Genomic DNA, 22,500 nt, shown 5'->3' with positions numbered 1-22,500 from the left:
CTGTCGTGTCGTGTCTGCCTGTCGTGTCGTGTCTGCCTGTCGTGTCGTGTCTGCCTGTAGTGTCGTGTCTGCCTGTCATGTAGTGTAGTGACTGTCTGCCTGTAGTGTACTGTAGTGACTGTCTGCCTGTAGTGTACTGTAGTGACTGTCTGCCTGTAGTGTAGTGTAGTGTAGTGACTGTCTGCCTGTAGTGTAATGTCTGCCTGTAGTGTAGTGTAGTGACTGTCTGCCTGTAGTGTAGTGACTAGCGTAGTGTCTGCCTGTACTGTAGTGATTGTCTGCCTGTAGTGTAGTGACTGTCTGCCTGTAGTGTAGTGACTGTCTGCCTGTAGTGTAGTGTAGTAACTGTCTGCCTGTAGTGTAGTGTAGTGTAGTAACTGTCTGCCTGTAGTGTAGTGACTGTCTGCCTGTAGTGTAGTGACTAGTGTAGTGTCTGCCTGTAGTGTCGTGTCTGCCTGTAGTGTCGTGTCTGCCTGTAGTGTCGTGTCGTGTCTGCCTGTCGTGTCGTGTCTGCCTGTCGTGTCGTGTCTGCCTGTCGTGTCGTGTCTGCCTGTCGTGTCGTGTCGTGTCTGCCTGTAGTGTCGTGTCTGCCTGTAGTGTCGTGTCTGCCTGTCGTGTCTGCCTGTAGTGTCGTGTCTGCCTGTCGTGTAGTGTAGTGTCGTGTCTGCCTGTAGTGTAGTGTCGTGTCTGCCTGTAGTGTAGTGTCGTGTCTGCCTGTAGTGTAGTGTCGTGTCGGCCTGTAGTGTAGTGTCGTGTCTGCCTGTAGTGTAGTGTCGTGTCTGTCTGTCGTGTCGTGTCTGCCTGTAGTGTCTGCCTGTCGTGTCGTGTCTGCCTGTAGTGTCGTGTCTGCCTGTCGTGTCTGCCTGTAGTGCCGTGTCGTGTCTGCCTGTCGTGTCGTGTCTGCCTGTAGTGTCGTGTCTGCCTGTAGTGTCGTGTCTGCCTGTCGTGTCGTGTCTGCCTGTAGTGTCGTGTCTGCCTGTCGTGTCGTGTCTGCCTGTAGTGTCGTGTCTGCCCGTAGTGCAGTGACTGTCTGCCCGTAGTGCAGTGTCTGTCTGCCCGTAGTGTAGTGTCGTGTCTGCCTGTAGTGTCGTGTCTGCCTGTCGTGTCGTGTCTGCCTGTCGTGTCGTGTCTGCCTGTAGTGTCGTGTCTGCCTGTCGTGTCGTGTCTGCCTGTAGTGTCGTGTCTGCCTGTCGTGTCGTGTCTGCCTGTCGTGTCGTGTCTGCCTGTAGTGTCGTGTCGTGTCTGCCTGTCGTGTCGTGTCTGCCTGTCGTGTCGTGTCTGCCTGTCGTGTCTGCCTGTAGTGTCGTGTCTGCCTGTAGTGTCGTGTCTGCCTGTAGTGTCGTGTCGTGTCTGCCTGTAGTGTAGTGTCGTGTCTGCCTGTAGTGTAGTGTCGTGTCTGCCTGTAGTGTAGTGTCGTGGCTGCCTGTAGTGTAGTGTCGTGTCTGCCTGTCGTGTCTGCCTGTCGTGTCTGCCTGTCGTGTCTGCCTGTAGTGTCTGCCTGTCGTGTCTGCCTGTAGTGTCGTCTGCCTGTCGTGTCTGCCTGTAGTGTCGTGTCGTGTCTGCCTGTCGTGTCGTGTCTGCCTGTCGTGTCTGCCTGTCGTGTCGTGTCTGCCTGTCGTGTCGTGTCTGCCTGTAGTGTCGTGTCTGCCTGTAGTGTCGTGTCTGCCTGTAATGTCGTGTCTGCCTGTAGTGTCGTGTCTGCCCGTAGTGCAGTGACTGTCTGCCCGTAGTGCAGTGTCTGTCTGCCTGTAGTGTAGTGACTGCCTGCCTGTAGTGTCGTGTCTGCCTGTAGTGTAGTGTCGTGTCTGCCTGTAGTGTAGTGACTGTCTGCCTGTAGTGTCGTGTCTGCCTGTAGTGTAGTGTAGTGTCTGTCTGCCTGTAGTGTAGTGTCTGCCTGCCTGTAGTGTAGTGTAGTGTAGTGTCTGTCTGTAGTGTCTGTAGTGTCTGCCTGTAGTGTAGTGTCTGCCTGTAGTGTAGTGTAGTGTCTGCCTGTAGTGTAGCGTAGTGTCTGCCTGTAGTGTAGTGTAGTGTATGCCTGTAGTGTAGTGTATGCCTGTAGTGTAGTGTAGTGTAGTGTCGTGTCTGCCTGTAGTGTAGTGTCGTGTCTGCCTGTAGTGTAGTGTAGTGTCGTGTCTGCCTGTAGTGTCTGCCTGTAGTGTAGTGTAGTGTATGCCTGTAGTGTCGTGTCTGCCTGTAGTGTAGTGTAGTGTCTGCCTGTAGTGTAGTGTAGTGTCTGCCTGTAGTGTAGCGTAGTGTCTGCCTGTAGTGTAGTGTAGTGTAGTGTATGCCTGTAGTGTAGTGTAGTGTAGTGTAGTGTCTGCCTGTGGTGTAGTGTCTGCCTGACACAGATTGTCCCTGATGAATTAGTAAAGCTAACACTGGTCCAAATGGAGGCCTAAATGGAACAGGGTTGTTTGTGGTCCTCAGTCCTGTCTGATGGTGGGGTCTGTGACCTACTTTCCCAGCAAGATAACACACGGGGGTGTCTGGAGAAAGGGAACGGCTGAATGGTGTGTGTGGCACAGTTGGTAGAGCCTGCAATGCCAAGGGTCATGGGTTCGTTTCCCGCTGGGGCCACCCATACGTGAAAATGTATGCATGCATGACCAAGTCTCTCTGGACCAAGTCTCTCTGGACCAAGTCTCTCTGGACCAAGTCTCTCTGGACCAAGTCTCTCTGGACCAAGTCTCTCTGGACCAAGTCTCTCTGGACCAAGTCTCTCTGAACCAAGTCTCTCTGGACCAAGTCTCTCTGGAACAAGTCTCTCTGGACCAAGTCTCTCTGGATAAGTCTCTCTGGACCAAGTCTCTCTGGACCAAGTCTCTCTGGACCAAGTCTCTCTGGACCAAGTCTCTCTGGACCAAGTCTCTCTGGACCAAGTCTCTCTGGACCAAGTCTCTCTGGATAATAGTGTCTGCTAAATGGCCTTCTATTAGAACAGCACTGTGTTGTGTGGGATTATAACAAGCATGAACAGAGAGTCCTTTTCTAGAATGACCTGTGTCAGCTCCCTCCAGGGTAACACTGTGGTGAGTGACTGGATGGCCCTGATAAAACTGACCACACACACGCCAGTAACCAGCAGTGAATTGTGTGTGTGACTGTTACTAGTTAGGTGTGTGTGTGTGACCGTTACTAGTTAGGTGTGTGTGTGTGTGTGACCGTTACTAGTTAGGTGTGTGTGTGTGTGACCGTTACTAGTTAGGTGTGTGTGTGTGACCGTTACTAGTTAGGTGTGTGTGTGTGTGTGTGTGTGTGTGTGTGTGACCGTTACTAGTTAGGTGTGTGTGACCGTTACTAGTTAGGTGTGTGTGACCGTTACTAGTTAGGTGTGTGTGTGTGTGTGACCGTTACTAGTTAGGTGTGTGTGTGTGTGACCGTTACTAGTTAGGTGTGTGTGTGACCGTTACTAGTTAGGTGTGTGTGTGACCGTTACTAGTTAGGTGTGTGTGTGTGTGTGTGACCGTTACTAGTTAGGTGTGTGTGTGTGACTGTTACTAGTTAGGTGTGTGTGTGTGTGTGTGACCGTTACTAGTTAGGTGTGTGTGTGTGTGACCGTTACTAGTTAGGTGTGTGTGTGTGTGTGTGTGTGTGTGTGACCGTTACTAGTTAGGTGTGTGTGTGACCGTTACTAGTTAGGTGTGTGTGTGTGTGTGTGTGTGTGTGTGACCGTTACTAGTTAGGTGTGTGTGTGTGTGACCGTTACTAGTTAGGTGTGTGTGTGTGTGTGTGTGACCGTTACTAGTTAGGTGTGTGTGTGTGTGTGTGTGTGTGTGTGACCAGTACTAGTTAGGTGTGTGTGTGACCGTTACTGTGTTAGGTGTGTGTGCTGTGTTGAGTGTTCTACAGTATCTGCTGTAACAACCAGTGAGGAGGAGGAGGAGAGGCTAGGAGGTCTTGGGAAATGAGGGGAGTGATTGAAGTGGCAGAGGGATGGCAGTTTATTCCCCCCACGCATTACTACACACACAAACTGTACACAGCACACTGCAATTATAGACGACAATACACTGTTTCACCCACGCTCATTTAGCAGTCACTCACACATGCACCACCCATTATTACAGTCAAGTCAACAGATTCCAAACACATTCACATTACAGTCTCTCAACTCAACCTCCTCACACAGCTGTAACCTACAGTTAAATAAACTGGCCCACACACTGACCTCACTTAACCTTCCATCCATCCTGCCAGGTCTAATCTCTGTCTCATAAACAGCAGAGGGTGAAGTGGAGGAATGTACACAGGACCGACAGAACGAATCAGAGTAGAGGCCACATCTCCTGTTAGTCCACTAGCCTTAATAACAGACAAGGAAACGGGTGTGGCGTAAGGACAGTTGGCATCAGAATGCCTTATATGTAATGACTAGCTCCACCCCCTAACCCTCTCACCTCTATGGGTCTAAGCCACGCCCACATCCCCTCTGATTGGGGCTTTGGTTAGCCTGGTTCCTCCTGAAAGATCTATTCTGGCATTACCCGTGTGTAGCCAGAGAATGGCCCTGCCAGCGCCACAACAGTGAGCCAATTTGGAGCTCAGTGGCTCCAATAGAGCCAGTCGCAGAGCAGCTGGTGTGATATTAAACATTAAGAGTGTGACCGGCTCCACCGCGGGCCTGCTGCTTTTGTTTGGCAGCCATGCTGGGCCTCTGATGGATAATACGACCTGGGCCCAGTCAGGCTAATGGGCCTCACAGCCAGGGAGATATTACACCTAGCCAGTATCCTCACAGCCAGGGAGATATTACACCTAGCCAGTAGCCTCACAACCAGGGAGATATTACACCTAGCCAGTATCCTCACAGCCAGGGAGATATTACACCTAGCCAGTATCCTCACAGCCAGGGAGATATTACACCTAGCCAGTAGCCTCACAACCAGGGAGATATTACACCTAGCCAGTAGCCTCACAACCAGGGAGATATTACACCTAGCCAGTATCCTCACAACCAGGGAGATATTACACCTAGCCAGTAGCCTCACAACCAGGGAGATATTACACCTAGCCAGTATCCTCACAGCCAGGGAGATATTACACCTAGCCAGTATCCTCACAGCCAGGGAGATATTACACCTAGCCAGTAGCCTCACAGCCAGGGAGATATTACACCTAGCCAGTAGCCTTACAGCCAGGGAGATATTACACCTAGCCAGTAGCCTCACAGCCAGGGAGATATTACACCTAGCCAGTAGCCTCACGGTCAGGGAGATATTACACCTAGCCAGTAGCCTCACAGCCAGGGAGATATTACACCTAGCCAGTAGCCTCACAGCCAGGGAGATATTACACCTAGCCAGTAGCCTCACGGTCAGGGAGATATTACACCTAGCCAGTAGCCTCACAGCCAGGGAGATATTACACCTAGCCAGTAGCCTCACAACCAGGGAGATATTACACCTAGCCAGTATCCTCACAGCCAGGGAGATATTACACCTAGCCAGTATCCTCACAGCCAGGGAGATATTACACCTAGCCAGTAGCCTCACAGCCAGGGAGATATTACACCTAGCCAGTAGCCTCACAGCCAGGGAGATATTACACCTAGCCAGTAGCCTCACAGCCAGGGAGATATTACACCTAGCCAGTAGCCTCACAGCCAGGGAGATATTACACCTAACCAGTAGCCTCACAGCCAGGGAGATATTACACCTAGCCAGTAGCCTCACAGCCAGGGAGATATTACACCTAGCCAGTAGCCTCACAGCCAGGGAGATATTACACCTAGCCAGTAGCCTCACAGCCAGGGAGATATTACACCTAGCCAGTAGCCTCACAGCCAGGGAGATATTACACCTAGCCAGTAGCCTCACAGCCAGGGAGATATTACACCTAGCCAGTAGCCTCACGGCCAGGGAGATATTACACCTAGCCAGTATCCTCACAGCCAGGGAGATATTACACCTAGCCAGTATCCTCACAGCCAGGGAGATATTACACCTAGCCAGTAGCCTCACAGCCAGGGAGATATTACACCTAGCCAGTAGCCTCACAGCCAGGGAGATATTACACCTAGCCAGTAGCCTCACAGCCAGGGAGATATTACACCTAGCCAGTAGCCTCACAGCCAGGGAGATATTACACCTAGCCAGTAGCATGTCAGCCAATACCACACACACCTACTATGGGCAGTATTCTTCAGGATTCGTGGTATAGCTGTGTAACGGATGTGAAACGGCTAGCTTAGTTAGCGTGGGCGCTAAATAGCGTTTCAATCAGTGACGTCACTTGCTCTGAGACCTTGAAGTAGTAGTTCCCCTTGCTCTGCAAGGGCCGCGGCTTTTGTGGCGCGATGGGTAACGATGCTTCGAGGGTGACTGTTGATGTGTGCAGAAGGTCCCTAGTTCGCGCCCGGGTATGGGCGAGGGGACGGTTTAAAATTTGTACTGTTACATTGATGCTGTTGACCCGGATTACTGGTTGCTGCGGAAAAAGAGGAGGAAGGTCAAAAGGGGGGTGAGTGTAACGGATGTGAAACGGCTAGCTTAGTTAGCGTGGGCGCTAAATAGCGTTTCAATCAGTGACGTCACTTGCTCTGAGACCTTGAAGTAGTAGTTCCCCTTGCTCTGCAAGGGCCGCGGCTTTTGTGGAGCGATGGGTAACGATGCTTCGAGGGTGACTGTTGATGTGTGCAGAAGGTCCCTAGTTCGCGCCCGGGTATGGGCGAGGGGACGGTCTAAATTTGTACTGTTACAGCTGGTAGTAATAGTAGTTGTTCAGTGTAGTGTATCATCGGTCTTGTTGACTTGCTGTTCCGTGTGTATGTACAGCTGATATGCTCTACTGAAGACATCCATTCAGACCAGACAGGAAGTATCTCTGAGAGGATGCAGCTATCCTAGCTGTCACTCAGCTGTCATCTTTCATGTTACGCTCCTATCCTCCCCGAAGTCTCTCCTACTCGTCTCCTCATCCTCCCCCTTTCTTCTCGTTTGTCTGTCTCTTTCCTCCCTGTTAGTGGGTGACTACTGGGCAGGAACAGATTGGAACCCTTGTTGCCGTGACGTCTGGAGGACATGTATTACAGCTTGTCAGACCTCTGATGTTATCTGGGTCTTGTGTGTGTGCCGTTGATTGACAGGCTTCTCTCTCTTTGTTGCAGACGCCTTTGTGAACAGCCAGGAGTGGACCCTGAGCCGATCGGTACCAGAACTCAAAGTGGTGAGTCTGAAATCCAGTGAGTCTTCTCCTGGACGTACATGTACACAGACTAGGAATGAGGTCAAAACTTGAAACAGAATAGAATTGCCTTCCTCTATATTCCATATTCTCTATATTCATGTATGCATCTGAGGCAGTCTTCCTCTATATTCCATATTCTCTATATTCATGTATGCATCTGAGGCAGTCTTCCTCTATATTCCATATTCTCTATATTCATGTAGGCATCTGAGGCAGTCTTCCTCTATATTCCATATTCTCTATATTCATGTAGGCATCTGAGGCAGTCTTCCTCTATATTCCATATTCTCTATATTCATGTAGGCATCTGAGGCAGTCTTCCTCTATATTCCATATTCTCTATATTCATGTATGCATCTGAGGCAGTCTTCCTCTATATTCCATATTCTCTATATTCATGTAGGCATCTGAGGCAGTCTTCCTCTATATTCCATTTTCTCTATATTCATGTATGCATCTGAGGCAGTCTTCCTCTATATTCCATTTTCTCTATATTCATGTAGGCATCTGAGGCAGTCTTCCTCTATATTCCATATTCTCTATATTCATGTAGGCATCTGAGGCAGTCTTCCTCTATATTCCATATTCTCTATATTCATGTAGGCATCTGAGGCAGTCTTCCTCTATATTCCATATTCTCTATATTCATGTAGGCATCTGAGGCAGTCTTCCTCTATATTCCATATTCTCTATATTCATGTATGCATCTGAGGCAGTCTTCCTCTATATTCCATATTCTCTATATTCATGTATGCATCTGAGGCAGTCATCCTCTATATTCCATATTCTCTATATTCATGTATGCATCTGAGGCAGTCTTCCTCTATATTCCATATTCTCTATATTCATGTATGCATCTGAGGCAGTCTTCCTCTATATTCCATATTCTCTATATTCATGTATGCATCTGAGGCAGTCTTCCTCTATATTCCATATTCTCTATATTCATGTATGCATCTGAGGCAGTCTTCCTCTATATTCCATATTCTCTATATTCATGTAGGCATCTGAGGCAGTCTTCCTCTATATTCCATATTCTCTATATTCATGTATGCATCTGAGGCAGTCTTCCTCTATATTCCATATTCTCTATATTCATGTATGCATCTGAGGCAGTCTTCCTCTATATTCCATATTCTCTATATTCATGTATGCATCTGAGGCAGTCTTCCTCTATATTCCATATTCTCTATATTCATGTAGGCATCTGAGGCAGTCTTCCTCTATATTCCATATTCTCTATATTCATGTATGCATCTGAGGCAGTCTTCCTCTATATTCCATATTCTCTATATTCATGTATGCATCTGAGGCAGTCTTCCTCTATATTCCATATTCTCTATATTCATGTATGCATCTGAGGCAGTCTTCCTCTATATTCCATATTCTCTATATTCATGTAGGCATCTGAGGCAGTCTTCCTCTATATTCATGTAGGCATCTGAGGCAGTCTTCCTCTATATTCATGTAGGCATCTGAGGCAGTCTTCCTCTGAAGATCTTCTCAGCTTTATCCACTGCAGCACAACCATTCTGATTATTACAAGCCAAAGTAGAAGATATGCAAAACCAGGAAACAGCCTCACTTCCCTGTTCTTCTTCCTCCCCCAGGGCATTGTGGGTAACCTGGCCAGTGGGAAGTCTGCGCTGGTTCACAGGTACCTGACAGGAACATACGTCCAGGAGGAATCTCCAGAAGGTAAGACCAGGGTGCTCTCTGCTGCTCACCACGTCTGTGTTTGTGTCTGTACCAGTGTGTGTGTCTGTACCAGTGTGTGTGTCTGTACCAGTGTGTGTGTCTGTACCAGTGTGTGTGTCTGTACCAGTGTGTGTGTCTGTACCAGTGTGTGTGTCTGTACCAGTGTGTGTGTCTGTACCAGTGTTTGTGTCTGTACCAGTGTTTGTGTCTGTACCAGTGTGTGTGTCTGTACCAGTGTGCGTGTCTGTACCAGTGTGCGTGTCTGTACCAGTGTGCGTGTCTGTACCAGTGTGCGTGTCTGTACCAGTGTGCGTGTCTCTACCAGTGTGCGTGTCTGTACCAGTGTGCGTGTCTCTACCAGTGTGCGTGTCTCTACCAGTGTGCGTGTCTGTACCGATGTGTGTCTGTACCTGTCAGTGGAGGACTCTGAAATGGCACCCTTTTCACTACTTTGTTTTAGGGCACTATATATAGGGAATAGGGTGCCATTTCAGATGCATATCATGTCTGTCAGTCGATAGCGGTGTGGTTGGGTAGGGTAAAGCTTCTTAGAAAGCCTTAATAAATTAACCAGGGTGCCGTGCTCATGCTTAAAACTTCCTGACGCTACCAATCCCTGTAGCGGGATCATCTCCGTCTGCAACCGCTGAATAGCATAGCGCAATAGTCAAATAATATTACTAGAAAATATTCATATTCATGAAATCACAAGTGCAATATTTTGAAACACAGCTTAGCCTTTTGTAAATCACCCTGTCGTCTCAGATTTTGAAATTATGCTTTACAGCGAAAGCAATCCAAGCGTTTGTGTAAGTTTATCGATAGCCTAGCATAGCATTATGTACACTTAGCATCATGAAGCTTGGTCACGAAAATCAGAAAAGCAATCAAATTAACCGTTTACCTTTGATCTTCGGATGTTTTCACTCACGAGACTCCCAGTTACACAGCAAATGTTCCTTTTGTTCCATAAAGATTATTTTTATACCCAAAATACTGACATTTGTTTGTGGCGTTATATTCAGAAATCCACAGGAAAGAGCGGTCACGACAACGCAGACGGAAATTCCAAATAGTCTTCATAATGTCCACAGAAACATGTCAAACATTTTTTATAATCATTCCTCAGGTAGTTTTTAAAATATATATAATATATATAATATATCAACCGAGTGTGTAGCTTTTTTCCATAACAGCGGGAGGAACAATGGCCGGTTTACTCAATTGTGCACCAACTCACTCTGAGAGCCCCCACCTCTCCACTTACGCAATGTGATCCTTCACGCTAATTTTTCAAAATGAAAGCCTGAAACTATGTCTAAAGACTGTTGACACCTTAGGGAAGCCACAGAAAAAGGAATCTGGTTGATATCCCTTTAAATGGAGGACAGGCACGCATAGGAACACAGAATAACACAAAATAAGAGGCTCTTCCTGATTGGATTATCCTCAGGCTTTCGCCTTCAATATCAGTTCTGTTATACCCACAGACAATATTTTGACAGTTTTGGAAACTTTAGTGTTTTCTATCCTAATCTGTCAATTATATGCAAATTCTAGCATCTGGTCATGAGAAATAGGCTGTTTACTTTGGGAACGTTATTTTTCCAAACATAAAAATAGTGCCCCCTAGCTTCAAGAGGTTTTAACTACACCGCCTGCTTAACCCAACTGCCCAGCTACAAGGAGCTGGAGAGAGCAGTATGTTAGTCCTGAAGCTAGTGTTCTCTCCCTGTTACCTCTCCTCAAGCTAAGCCTGAGGGGCTCCTCTCCTCCACTCCAGGCTGCGTCTCAATAGTCCAGTGTCCTCTCCTCCACTCCAGGCTGCGTCTCAATAGTCCAGTGTCCTCTCCTCCACACCAGGCTGCGTCTCAATAGTCCAGTGTCCTCTCCTCCACTCCAGGCTGCATCTCAATAGTCCAGTGTCCTCTCCTCCACTCCAGGCTGCGTCTCAATAGTCCAGTGTCCTCTCCTCCACACCAGACTGCATCTCAATAGTCCAGTGTCCTCTCCTCCACTCCAGGCTGCATCTCAATAGTCCAGTGTCCTCTCCTCCACACCAGACTGCATCTCAATAGTCCAGTGTCCTCTCCTCCACTCTGCATCTCAATAGTCCAGTGTCCTCTCCTCCACTCCAGGCTGCATCTCAATAGTCCAGTGTCCTCTCCTCCACACCAGGCTGCGTCTCAATAGTCCAGTGTCCTCTCCTCCACTCCAGGCTGCATCTCAATAGTCCAGTGTCCTCTCCTCCACTCCAGGCTGCATCTCAATAGTCCAGTGTCCTCTCCTCCACTCCAGGCTGCATCTCAATAGTCCAGTGTCCTCTCGTCCACTCCAGGCTGCATCTCAATAGTCCAGTGTCCTCTCCTCCACACCAGACTGCGTCTCAATAGTCCAGTGTCCTCTCCTCCACTCCAGGCTGCGTCTCAATAGTCCAGTGTCCTCCTTTAATCATCTCCTCTCCTCTTGTTCAGCTGCAGTAGTCTAAAAGAAGTGGACAAGTACCAGTCAGATACATGGCAGTCATCGCTCATCTGTCCTATTGCTTTCAGTTCTCCTGTGGCTTCATATCAATGCAGATGAAGGAAAGGAGATTGGGAGAGGAAGTCACCAGACACTATTGAGATGCAGCCCTTCATGTAGCGTTAGCGTGTTAGCATCATCAGTTCGGTCCAGGCCCTGGGGAGACAGCCATACTCTGCATCCATTATTGAAGCTTAGAGGAGGCACCCTGCCAGCTCTGCTCGCCCACAGCCCTCTCTACGCTCTACTTTCAGAGACCTCAGCATGTTAATATTTCAACACTCTGTGTGGAAAACGTTGCCTCATAAATGTACATTTGACATTTTAGTCATTTAGCAGTCTCTCTTATCCAGAGAGACTTAACCCCAATTGTTCCTTTAAGTGCCTTGCTCAAGGGCATATTGACATATTTTTGAAACCTAGTCGGCTCAGGGATTTGAAACCTAGTCGGCTCAGGGATTTGAAACCTAGTCGGCTCAGGGATTTGAAACCTAGTCGGCTCAGGGATTTGAAACCTAGTCGGCTCAGGGATTTGAAACCTAGTCGGCTCAGGGATTTGAAACCTAGTCGGCTCAGGGATTTGAAACCTAGTCGGCTCAGGGATTTGAAACCTAGTCGGCTCAGGGATTTGAAACCTAGTCGGCTCAGGGATTTGAAACCTAGTCGGCTCAGGGATTTGAAACCTAGTCGGCTCAGGGATTTGAAACCTAGTCGGCTCAGGGATTTGAAACCTAGTCGGCTCAGGGATTTGAAACGGCAACCTTTCGGTTACTGGCCCGATGGTCTTAACTGCTAGCCTACCTGCCGCCCTGTAGATGGGTTTAGATAGTCTTATAGGGGAATAGCCTAGTAAATATTGAGACACCTATTGGAAGGTTTAACATTTAAATGCAGGAGTAAAACTGAAGGATGATCTGTGTGTCCCACTGTATTTGTCTGTCAGTCACTCTTCATAGCTGCTGGCTTGAGTCTGTGCATGCCGGTGGCAGGCTAGGGAATATCCAAAAAGTCACTCTTCATAGCTGCTGGCTTGAGTCTGTGCATGCCGGTGGCAGGCTAGGGAATATCCAAAAAGTCACTCTTCATAGCTGCTGGCTTGAGTCTGTGCATGCCGGTGGCAGGCTAGGGAATATCCAAAAAGTCACTCTTCATAGCTGCTGGCTTGAGTCTGTGCATGCCGGTGGCAGGCTAGGGAATATCCAAAAAGTCACTCTTCGTAGCTGCTGGCTTGAGTCTGTGCATGCCGGTGGCAGGCTAGGGAATATCCAAAAAGTCACTCTTCGTAGCTGCTGGCTTGAGTCTGTGCATGCCGGTGGCAGGCTAGGGAATATCCAAAAAGTCACTCTTCATAGCTGCTGGCTTGAGTCTGTGCATGCCGGTGGCAGGCTAGGGAATATCCAAAAAGTCACTCTTCATAGCTGCTGGCTTGAGTCTGTGCGTGCCGGTGGCAGGCTAGGGAATATCCAAAAAGTCACTCTTCATAGCTGCTGGCTTGAGTCTGTGCGTGCCGGTGGCAGGCTAGGGAATATCCAAAAAGTCACTCTTCATAGCTGCTGGCTTGAGTCTGTGCGTGCCGGTGGCAGGCTAGGGAATATCCAAAAAGAAAAATGTCAACAACTCAACGGGTGTTTTTCGCTTCTTTGCCTCTTGATTATAACAGTCAGCTGCCAAGAGAAACACAATCCAGCATTTGAAGGCAGAATGTGTTTTAGCGAAGTTAAAACGACAAGCCTTCGGTCTTTGATCCAGGCAAATTCTTGGCACCGCCGCCCATCTAGGAAGTGTTTCCACCCAAAAGAACTCTGTCTCTTTGATATAGTTGTTCCATGACCAATGGCCCAACAAAAATAGAAAATCCCTGCTTGATCACACGCGCTGTCTTAACCACCTATCTAAAAATGGATGCTCCAAAGACGGTCCCCAATTCTCCTCGAAATTGATTGAGTTGTAGGCTGCTGTAGTTGCTCCCACGACCTAGTAACCACCTAACCACACAGAGCCGCCAACCAGGCCTATTCTTAGTGTGTAGACTGGAGTCTGCAGAGGGAATGGCAGCCAGTACTGACTGCTGTGGTGGTCTCTCTCAGGTCCTCTCAGACACACAGCGTATGAATGGACACATTATGAAAGGTTATAGAACACCGACCCAAACACACCTGGCTCTTGTCACAACGTTCTCACAACGTCACCACAACGTGCTGGCTGCCATGTTAACACAACGTAAGGGCCCAATGTAGATAGCATAATGCAGGATAGTTGTGTGTGAGGTTATGGTAGGTCATGTGACATCAGACAGCGTCAGATGTGCTTATAGCTACTAGGATCTGTTTAAAGACCTGCTCTTCTACCACCCACTGACTGGCCAGGGGTGATGTGCGATTGTGACATTCTATGTGATAACCCCACTGCACTCTCCCTACCCCCTCTCCTCTCACAGCTCTAGGCTGTACACTCAACCTGGGACGCTTGGTCTTCTCTCTAGACTCTCTGACCTAGGGTGTCTGTCTGTCTGTCTGTCTCTGTCTCTGTCTCTGTCTCTGTCTCTCTGTCTGTCTCTGTGTGTGTTTAATTTGAACTGAGAATATAACTTGTCTGCACCTTGGATTTGCTTTTATTTCCTCTCTTTGTTCTTGTCTGCATTTGTAACTAGCTGACGTGGATGCAGGTAACTATCCTCTTCTCTCATTCTGTCTGTGGCCCTTGTGGAATGTTTTCCTCTCTGCTCTTGGGTCTTACCATTTCACAGTAGCAGCTTGATAATAGGTCAGGTTGCCCATAATCATTCCAGATATCACCACAACAATGCATTCTGTAGCTAAAGTGCTACTCTGAATGGCCACAAGCCAGGTATTTCCCACTTAGACGATCTAGTGTGACAGTCAAGCGAGCAGCTAGATGATGAACCTGAGGCTGATCAAGTTGCTGCTGTGCTAACATTTAGCTTGTAGCTTCACGTAGCTAACCCTCTCCTTTTCACTCTGTCACTGTGTCTGTTGTTTCATTTGTGGAGCCACAACTCACCCCTTCTCTGTCACACACACACACACACACATTACACACACACATTACACACACACTGAGCAGCTGACTCAGCAGAGAGCCAAGCCACAAAGCTGCACCAGCAGGTAGCCTAGTGGTTAGAGTGTTGGGGCGGCAGGTAGCCTAGTGGTTAGAGCGTTGGACTAGTAACCAGCAGGTAGCCTAGTGGTTAGAGTGTTGGAACGGCAGGTAGCCTAGTGGTTAGAGCGTTGGGCCATTAACCAGCAGGTAGCCTAGTGGTTAGTGCGTTGGGCCATTAACCAGCCTAGTGGTTAGTGCGTTGGGCCATTAACCAGCCTAGTGGTTAGTGCGTTGGGCCATTAACCAGCCTAGTGGTTAGAACGTTGGGCCATTAACAAGCAGGTAGCCTAGTGGTTAGAGCGTTGGACTAGTAACCAGCAGGTAGCCTAGTGGTTAGAGTGTTGGAACGGCAGGTAGCCTAGTGGTTAGAGCGTTGGGCCATTAACCAGCAGGTAGCCTAGTGGTTAGTGCGTTGGGCCATTAACCAGCAGGTAGCCTAGTGGTTAGAGCGTTGGGCCATTAACCAGCCTAGTGGTTAGAGCGTTGGACTAGTAACCAGCAGGTAGCCTAGTGGTTAGAGCGTTGGACTAGTAACCAGCAGGTAACCTAGTGGTTAGAGTGTTGGGCCAGTAACCGAAATGCCAGCTCGGGGATTCCATCTAGCAACAAGGTAAAAATCAGTCTTTCTGTCCCTGAACAAGGCAGTTAACCCACTGTTCCCCTGTAGGCTGTCATTAAAAATAAGAATTTGTTCTTCACTGACCTGCCTAGTTAAACAAAGTTTAAATAAATGAAAAATATATATAAAATGAGGATTTTCTCTGCATACAAATATGAGGGTGTGTGTATTTTGGTGTATATGCATATTTATTATTAGGGATTTTCCACACATTTTCTTATTTTTCCTGCATGGATGGACTCCACTTGGAGCTGCTTGGAGAGCAGAGAGGCCCTCCCTCTTCAAGAGGTCCTCGCCAGAGCGCTCTAAATACCCACCATGATTCAGTCTATAACCGGACTGTGCCCCCGCCACCTCTTTCCTCCCCCATGCCCCACCCAGCCCTTCGCCAATCTCCCCCCTGAGCAGATTGGAGTGGGCTTCCTTCCAGAACCCCGCAGCTGGAAAAAGAGCTGGAAAAAGACTTTGGGGAAAGCTGCTGCTGTGTGGTGCTGGCTGACTGACTGACCCATGGCCTAGCCTCTTCCTGTTCCCCTGACACACACACACACACACACAGCCAGTTAACCATGTCATTATGGGTTCCCTGCCTGGCCTGGCTCACATTCCAACCCCCAAACACCACAGATCTGGTTAGCAGCAGCTCACACACTTAAGACCTGAGCTGTATTAGATGGTATTGTTGACAGTTAAACGCTGTGGAAGTTGACAGGTTGCTTATCACTTTATTTTTAAACATTTTTTGTGTGTAAAAGTGCTCTTCATGCCATGCACACTAAGTTCCCTATAACTTGGGGATGCAATGTCTTGCTGTAGGAGACAGCCACTCTACAGTGTGTTGGTGTTTCTACTTTACGGGGTGCTAGACTGATGGTCAGTCTCTTTAACCAGGGAGTAAAACCCCGTGTTGTTGTCCCCCTGTGGGTCGAGGGAGTCAGACAGGGTCTGACTCCAAGGTTAGGTCTCAGTGTGCGACACATTCTGCACAGTGTGTTCAGTCTGTCCCGGGCCTGGCCCCCTTATCTCTCTACATCTCCCCCTCTTCATCTCTCTCTCTTCATCTCTCTACATCTCCCTCTCTCTTCATCTCTCTCTCTCTCTTCATCTCTCTCTCTCTCTCTTCATCTCTCTCTCTCTTCATCTCCCTCTCTCTTCATCTCTCTCTCTCTCTTCATCTCTCTCTCTCTCTCTTCATCTCTCTCTCTCTCTTCATCTCTCTCTCTCTTCATCTCTCTCTCTCTTCATCTCCCTCTCTCTTCATCTCTCTCTCTCTCTTCATCTCTCTCTCTCTTTCTTCATCTCTCTCTCTCTTCATCTCCCTCTCTCTTCATCTCCCTCTCTCTTCATCTCTCTCTCTTCATCTCCCTCTCCCTTCATCTCTCCATCTCTCTCCCTCTCGTCCCCCTCTCTCTTCGTCCCCCTCTCTTTTCGTCTCCCTCTCTCTTCATCTCTCTCCCTCTCTTCATCTCTCTCCCTCTCTTCATCTCTCTCTCCCTCTCTTCATCTCTCTCTCCCTCTCTTCATCTCTCTCTCCCTCTCTTCATCTCTCTCCCTCTCTTCATCTCTCTCCCTCTCTTCATCTCTCTCCCTCTCTCTTCATCTCTCTCTCCCTCTCCATCTCTCTCTCCCTCTCTCTTCATCTCTCTCTCCCTCTCTCTTCATCTCTCTCCCTCTCTCTTCATCTCTCTCCCTCTCTCTTCATCTCTCTCTCTCTCTCTCTCTCTCTCTCTCTCTCTCTCTCTCTCTCTCTCTCTCTCTCTCTCTCTCTCTCTCTCTCTCTCTCTCCCTCCCCCCCCCCCCAGTGCAGGCAGATCGTTAGATGTCAGTAATGCTGTGCTACATGACACTACTCCCAGAGGTCTTAGTACCCCTGGTTGGGGACCATAGCGCTACATGACACTCCAATAGGATGGCTCCCCTAGGATGGCTCCCCTAGGCTGGCTCCCCTAGGATGGCTCCCCAAGGCTGCTTAAGTACCTTACCACTCCCCCCCTTGGTCACGGCCCATACCCTCTGACCTTTCCATCTGAGGCCAAGGTTCATAGGTCAGCCTCAGAGCATCTAGGCCAGAGAAGAGTTGAAGGTCATATTGTGAGAGAACATCATTCTAACAGGTCTCACAGATGAAACATGTTTTTCTGAGGAATGACCTGCTGGGACACACACACACACACACACACACACCGCTGTCATCTCTGTGTGTGGTTTACCTGTACAGCAGCATTCCTCTCATTCTCCTGTGGGTAGTCATTATCACCATCTAGTCCTAGACGGCTGACATCCTCAGTGTGTGTGTGTGTGTCTTTCCATTGATCATGTCTCCTTCTCACTACCATTACCTCATCAAAACATTTTTACTACGCATTTATTACATCATCACAGTTAGTTGAATTCACTCTCGCTGCTCTAACTCTATATAGCTATCCTGCTGAGATATCAACAGATGAAATGTGACATTGGACTAAAAGCTACGTGAGTTTAGTTATACTGTGGTTACTCATGTAGTATTTGATCCGTCTCCATGTTAGTCCCTCTCCTCTCTCTCATGCTATGTGTTGTTCCTGCAGGGGGCCGTTTTAAGAAGGAGATAGTGGTGGACGGACAGAGCAACCTACTGCTCATCAGAGATGAAGGGGGCCCCCCAGAGGCTCAGGTTGGTATTACAGCTGTATTAACATGTACAGGGTTGCCTGTAAACAGATGTAGTCCGAGAGTAAAACTTCACTTTAATGGACATTCTCTGTTGATCACCCTTTTTAATCCAGAACTAGTTTTATTCAAATCAAATGTTATTGGTCACATGCACATGGTTAGCAGATGTTAATGCGAGTGTAGTGAAATGCTTGTGCTTCTAGTTCCGACAGTAATATCCAATGGGTAATCTAACCTAACAATTCCACAACTACTACCTTATACACACAAGTGTAAAGGGATGAAGAATATGTATATAAAAATATATGAATGAGTGATGGTACAGAACGGCATAGGCAAGATGCAGTAGATGGTATTGAGTACAGTATATACATATGAGATGAGTATGTAAACAAAGTGGCATAGTTTAAAGTGGCTAGTGATCCATGTATTACATAGAGATGCAGTAGATGATATAGAGTACAGTATATACATATACACATGAGATGGGTAATGTGGGGTATGTAAACATTATATTAAGTGGCATTGTTTAAAGTGGCTAGTGATCCATGTATTACATAGAGATGCAGTAGATGATATAGAGTACAGTATATACATATACACATGAGATGGGTAATGTGGGGTATGTAAACATTATATTAAGTGGCATTGTTTAAAGTGGCTAGTGATACATTTTTTACATCAATTTCCATTATTGAAGTGGCTGGAGTTGAGTCGGTGTGTTGGCAGCAGCCACTCAATGTTAGTGATGGCTGTTTAACAGTCTGATGGCCTTGAGATAGAAGCTTTTTTTCAGTCTCTCGGTCCCAGCTTTGATGCACCTGTACTGACCTCGCCTTCTGGATGATAGCGGGGTGAACAGGCAGTGGCTCGGGTGGTTGATGTCCTTGATGATCTTTATGGCCTTCCTGTGACATCGGGTGGTGTAGGTGTCCTGGAGGGCAGGTAGTTTGCCCCCGGTGATGCGTTGTGCAGACCTCACTACCCTCTGGAGAGCCTTACGGTTGAGGGCGGAGCAGTTGCCGTACCAGGCGGTGATACAGCCCGACAGGATGCTCTCGATTGTGCATCTGTAGAAGTTTGTGAGTGTTTTTGGTGACAAGCCGAATTTCTTCAGCCTCCTGAGGTTGAACGCTGTCTGTGTGGGTGGACCAATTCAGTTTGTCCGTGATGCATACGCAGAGGAAATTAAAACTTTCTACCACTACTACTGTCCCGTCGATGTGGATAGGGGGGTGCTCCCTCTGCTGTTTCCTGAAGTCCACGATCATCTCCTTTGTTTTGTTGACGTTGAGTGTGAGGTTATTTTCCTGACGCCACACTCCGAGGGCCCTCACCACACATGCAGTATGAACTACTAACCCCAGTTAAAACTACAATCCTTATTGGAAACACTATCAAAGCGTAGCCCCTGTTTTGGTAAAACGCTGAGGGGCGGAGCTGGAGAAATGTTATCACTCAACTTCATAGACCGTGAAACAAGCTAGTATTTAGGTTTCTGATGGGCTACGACTGTTGAACTAAGCTCATGAGGCAACTTATATTCATCAAGAATTAATGGGTGTATGTGATATATATATATATATATATACACACACACACACACACACATATATATATATATCATTAATTTAGAAGTCCAAAAATAGATGTAGCAACTAATGATTCTTGCTTTAACATTACTGTCCTTGTTTCTTTCTCACATCATTCTGTTCACTCCTCTTTCTCACATCATTCTGTTCTCTCATCTTTCTCACATCATTCTGTTCTCTCCTTTCTCACATCATTCTGTTCTCTCCTCTTTCTCACATCATTCTGTTCTCTCCTCTTTCTCACATCATTCTGTTCTCTCCTCTTTCTCACATCATTCTGTTCTCTCCTCTTTCTCACATCATTCTGTTCTCTCCTCTTTCTCACATCATTCTGTTCTCTCCTCTTTCTCACATCATTCTGTTCTCCTTTTTCTCACATCATTCTGTTCTCTCCTCTTTCTCACATCATTCTGTTCTCCTCTTTCTCACATCATTCTGTTCTCTCCTCTTTCTCACATCATTCTGTTCTCCTCTTTCTCACATCATTCTGTTATCCTCTTTCTCACATCATTCTGTTCTCTCCTCTTTCTCACATCATTCTGTTCTCTCCTCTTTCTCACATCATTCTGTTCTCTCCTCTTTCTCACATCATTCTGTTCTCCTCTTTCTCACATCATTCTGTTATCCTCTTTCTCACATCATTCTGTTCTCTCCTCTTTCTCACATCATTCTGTTCTCTCCTCTTTCTCACATCATTCTGTTCTCTCCTCTTTCTCACATCATTCTGTTCTCTCCTCTTTCTCACATCATTCTGTTCTCTCCTCTTTCTCACATCATTCTGTTCTCTCCTCTTTCTCACATCATTCTGTTCTCTCCTCTTTCTCACATCATTCTGTTCTCTCCCTCCCCTTTCTCACATCATTCTGTTCTCTCCCTCCCCTTTCTCACATCATTCTGTTCTCTCCCTCCCCTTTTCTCACATCATTCTGTTCTCTCCCTCCCCTTTTCTCACATCATTATGTTCTCTCCCTCCCCTTTCTCACATCATTCTGTTCTCTCCTCTTTCTCACATCATTCTGTTCTCTCCCTCCCCTTTCTCACATCATTCTGTTCTCTCTTCCTCTGTCTCTCTCCAGTTTGCCCTGTGGGTGGATGCAGTGATATTTGTGTTCAGTCTGGAGGATGAGATCAGTTTCCAGACAGTCTACCATTACTACAGCCGCATGGCTAACTACCGAAACACTGCTGAGGTACCTCTGGTGTTGGTGGGGACGCAAGGTGAGACACACACACTGGCACGCAGAGACACACGCACACTGGCACACACACACACTGGCATGCAGAGACACACACACACTGGCACGCAGACACACACACACACACACACACACTGGCATGCAGAGACACACACACACTGGTACGCAGAGACACACACACACACACACACACACACACACACACACTGGCACGCAGAGACACACACACATAGTTCTATACATGTTCTTGCATCTTTTCTCCAGCTGTGTGAAACCCCTTCCTTGGAGTGTCACTGCCACCTAACGCCTGTTTGTAATTACTGCAATAAAACATGCACTTCCTTTCTATCAGCACTAGAGGGCGCCACATGATTGACTATTTCTGTGATTGTAGATGCTATCAGCTCAGCCAATCCCCGGGTCATCGATGACACGCGAGCACGCAAGCTGTCCAATGACCTGAAGCGCTGCACCTACTATGAGACGTGTGCCACCTACGGCCTCAATGTGGAACGGGTCTTCCAGGACGGTAAGACTACTCCACCAGAGATGTTATCGAAAACTAAGATAACCCACCTTTTGAGTTGTCTGTTCTAACTCAACAACAACTGTAGTTCATGGATTCATCTTTTATTCAACACAACTTAGATACAGGAAGTAGGGAGACAGACTTATGAGAATAAAAACACATTTTAGAATGTGTTTCTGCAGATTAAATGTTTCTCACAGGTTGTGGATTTGGTTTAATTTGGAGTAGCAATTATCAGCCATAAAATACAGCTGGTCAGCTGAACCCACCACCTGTAATTCATACATCTCTACGGTGTGCAGCCAAATACATACATACATAAATACAGCTGGTCAGCTGACCCCACCACCTGTAATTCATACATCTCTACGGTGTGCAGCCAAATACATACATACATAAATACAGCTGGTCAGCTGACCCCACCACCTATAATTCATACATCTCTACGGTGTGCAGCCAAATACATACATACATAAATACAGCTGGTCAGCTGACCCCACCACCTGTAATTCATACATCTCTACGGTGTGCAGCCAAATACATACATACATACATACATAAATACAGCTGGTCAGCTGACCCCACCACCTGTAATTCATACATCTCTACGGTGTGCAGCCAAATACATACATACATAAATACAGCTGGTCAGCTGACCCCACCACCTATAATTCATACATCTCTACGGTGTGCAGCCAAATACATACATACATAAATACAGCTGGTCAGCTGACCCCACCACCTGTAATTCATACATCTCTACGGTGTGCAGCCAAATACATACATACATAAATACAGCTGGTCAGCTGACCCCACCACCTATAATTCATACATCTCTACGGTGTGCAGCCAAATACATACATACATAAATACAGCTGGTCAGCTGACCCCACCACCTGTAATTCATACATCTCTACGGTGTGCAGCCAAATACATACATACATAAATACAGCTGGTCAGCTGACCCCACCACCTGTAATTCATACATCTCTACGGTGTGCAGCCAAATACATACATACATAAATACAGCTGGTCAGCTGAACCCACCACCTGTAATTCATACATCTCTACGGTGTGCAGCCAAAGCTCCTTCCTTCCTGTATGAAGACATGAGGGGAAACAAGGTGACATTCACCCTGATGACGGCCGTTTGCTTGGTGTTAATCATCTGTCCATGAACTATTAAATGGGCTTCTCACCGATTTAGCCGAAGAGAACCGCAATTACATTTTATAATACAGGGAGGGGAGCGGGCTGAGTCACAAGGTCCCTCTTATGGACAGCGGCGCCCAGTCCAGCAGCACCAGCCATTCGCTGGCCATGTCACATGATCTCAACCAGCATGGAGAAATACATAAAGCACATGTTGAGGACTGAGAGGGAGAG

General features: G+C 47.4%; 1 protein-coding gene across 14 annotated transcripts in view; it reads left to right on the top strand.

Moving 5' to 3' along the window:
* Positions 1 to 22,500, top strand: part of LOC110527298 (arf-GAP with GTPase, ANK repeat and PH domain-containing protein 1) — a 263,886-nt gene that overhangs the window by 114,439 nt on the left and 126,947 nt on the right. For 7 of the 14 annotated variants that reach the window (XM_090239782.1, XM_090239780.1, XM_090239777.1 and 4 more), the window contains exons 2-7: positions 7,106 to 7,164; positions 8,796 to 8,883; positions 14,057 to 14,071; positions 17,713 to 17,798; positions 20,466 to 20,607; positions 20,980 to 21,114. In XM_090239782.1, coding sequence (XP_090095908.1) covers positions 7,106 to 7,164; positions 8,796 to 8,883; positions 14,057 to 14,071; positions 17,713 to 17,798; positions 20,466 to 20,607; positions 20,980 to 21,114 — 525 coding nt within the window. The remainder of the gene's footprint in view (positions 1 to 7,105; positions 7,165 to 8,795; positions 8,884 to 14,056; positions 14,072 to 17,712; positions 17,799 to 20,465; positions 20,608 to 20,979; positions 21,115 to 22,500) is intronic. The other 7 variants (XM_090239781.1, XM_090239785.1, XM_090239783.1 and 4 more) reach the window with 1 other exon arrangement.

This window comes from Oncorhynchus mykiss, chromosome 7 (genome assembly GCF_057628025.1).
Source record: "Oncorhynchus mykiss isolate SJ-2025 chromosome 7, ASM5762802v1, whole genome shotgun sequence".
Classification (NCBI taxonomy): domain Eukaryota; kingdom Metazoa; phylum Chordata; class Actinopteri; order Salmoniformes; family Salmonidae; genus Oncorhynchus; species Oncorhynchus mykiss.
Note: the sequence above shows the minus strand (reverse complement) of the source record. Positions and strands in the feature narration are given on the sequence as shown.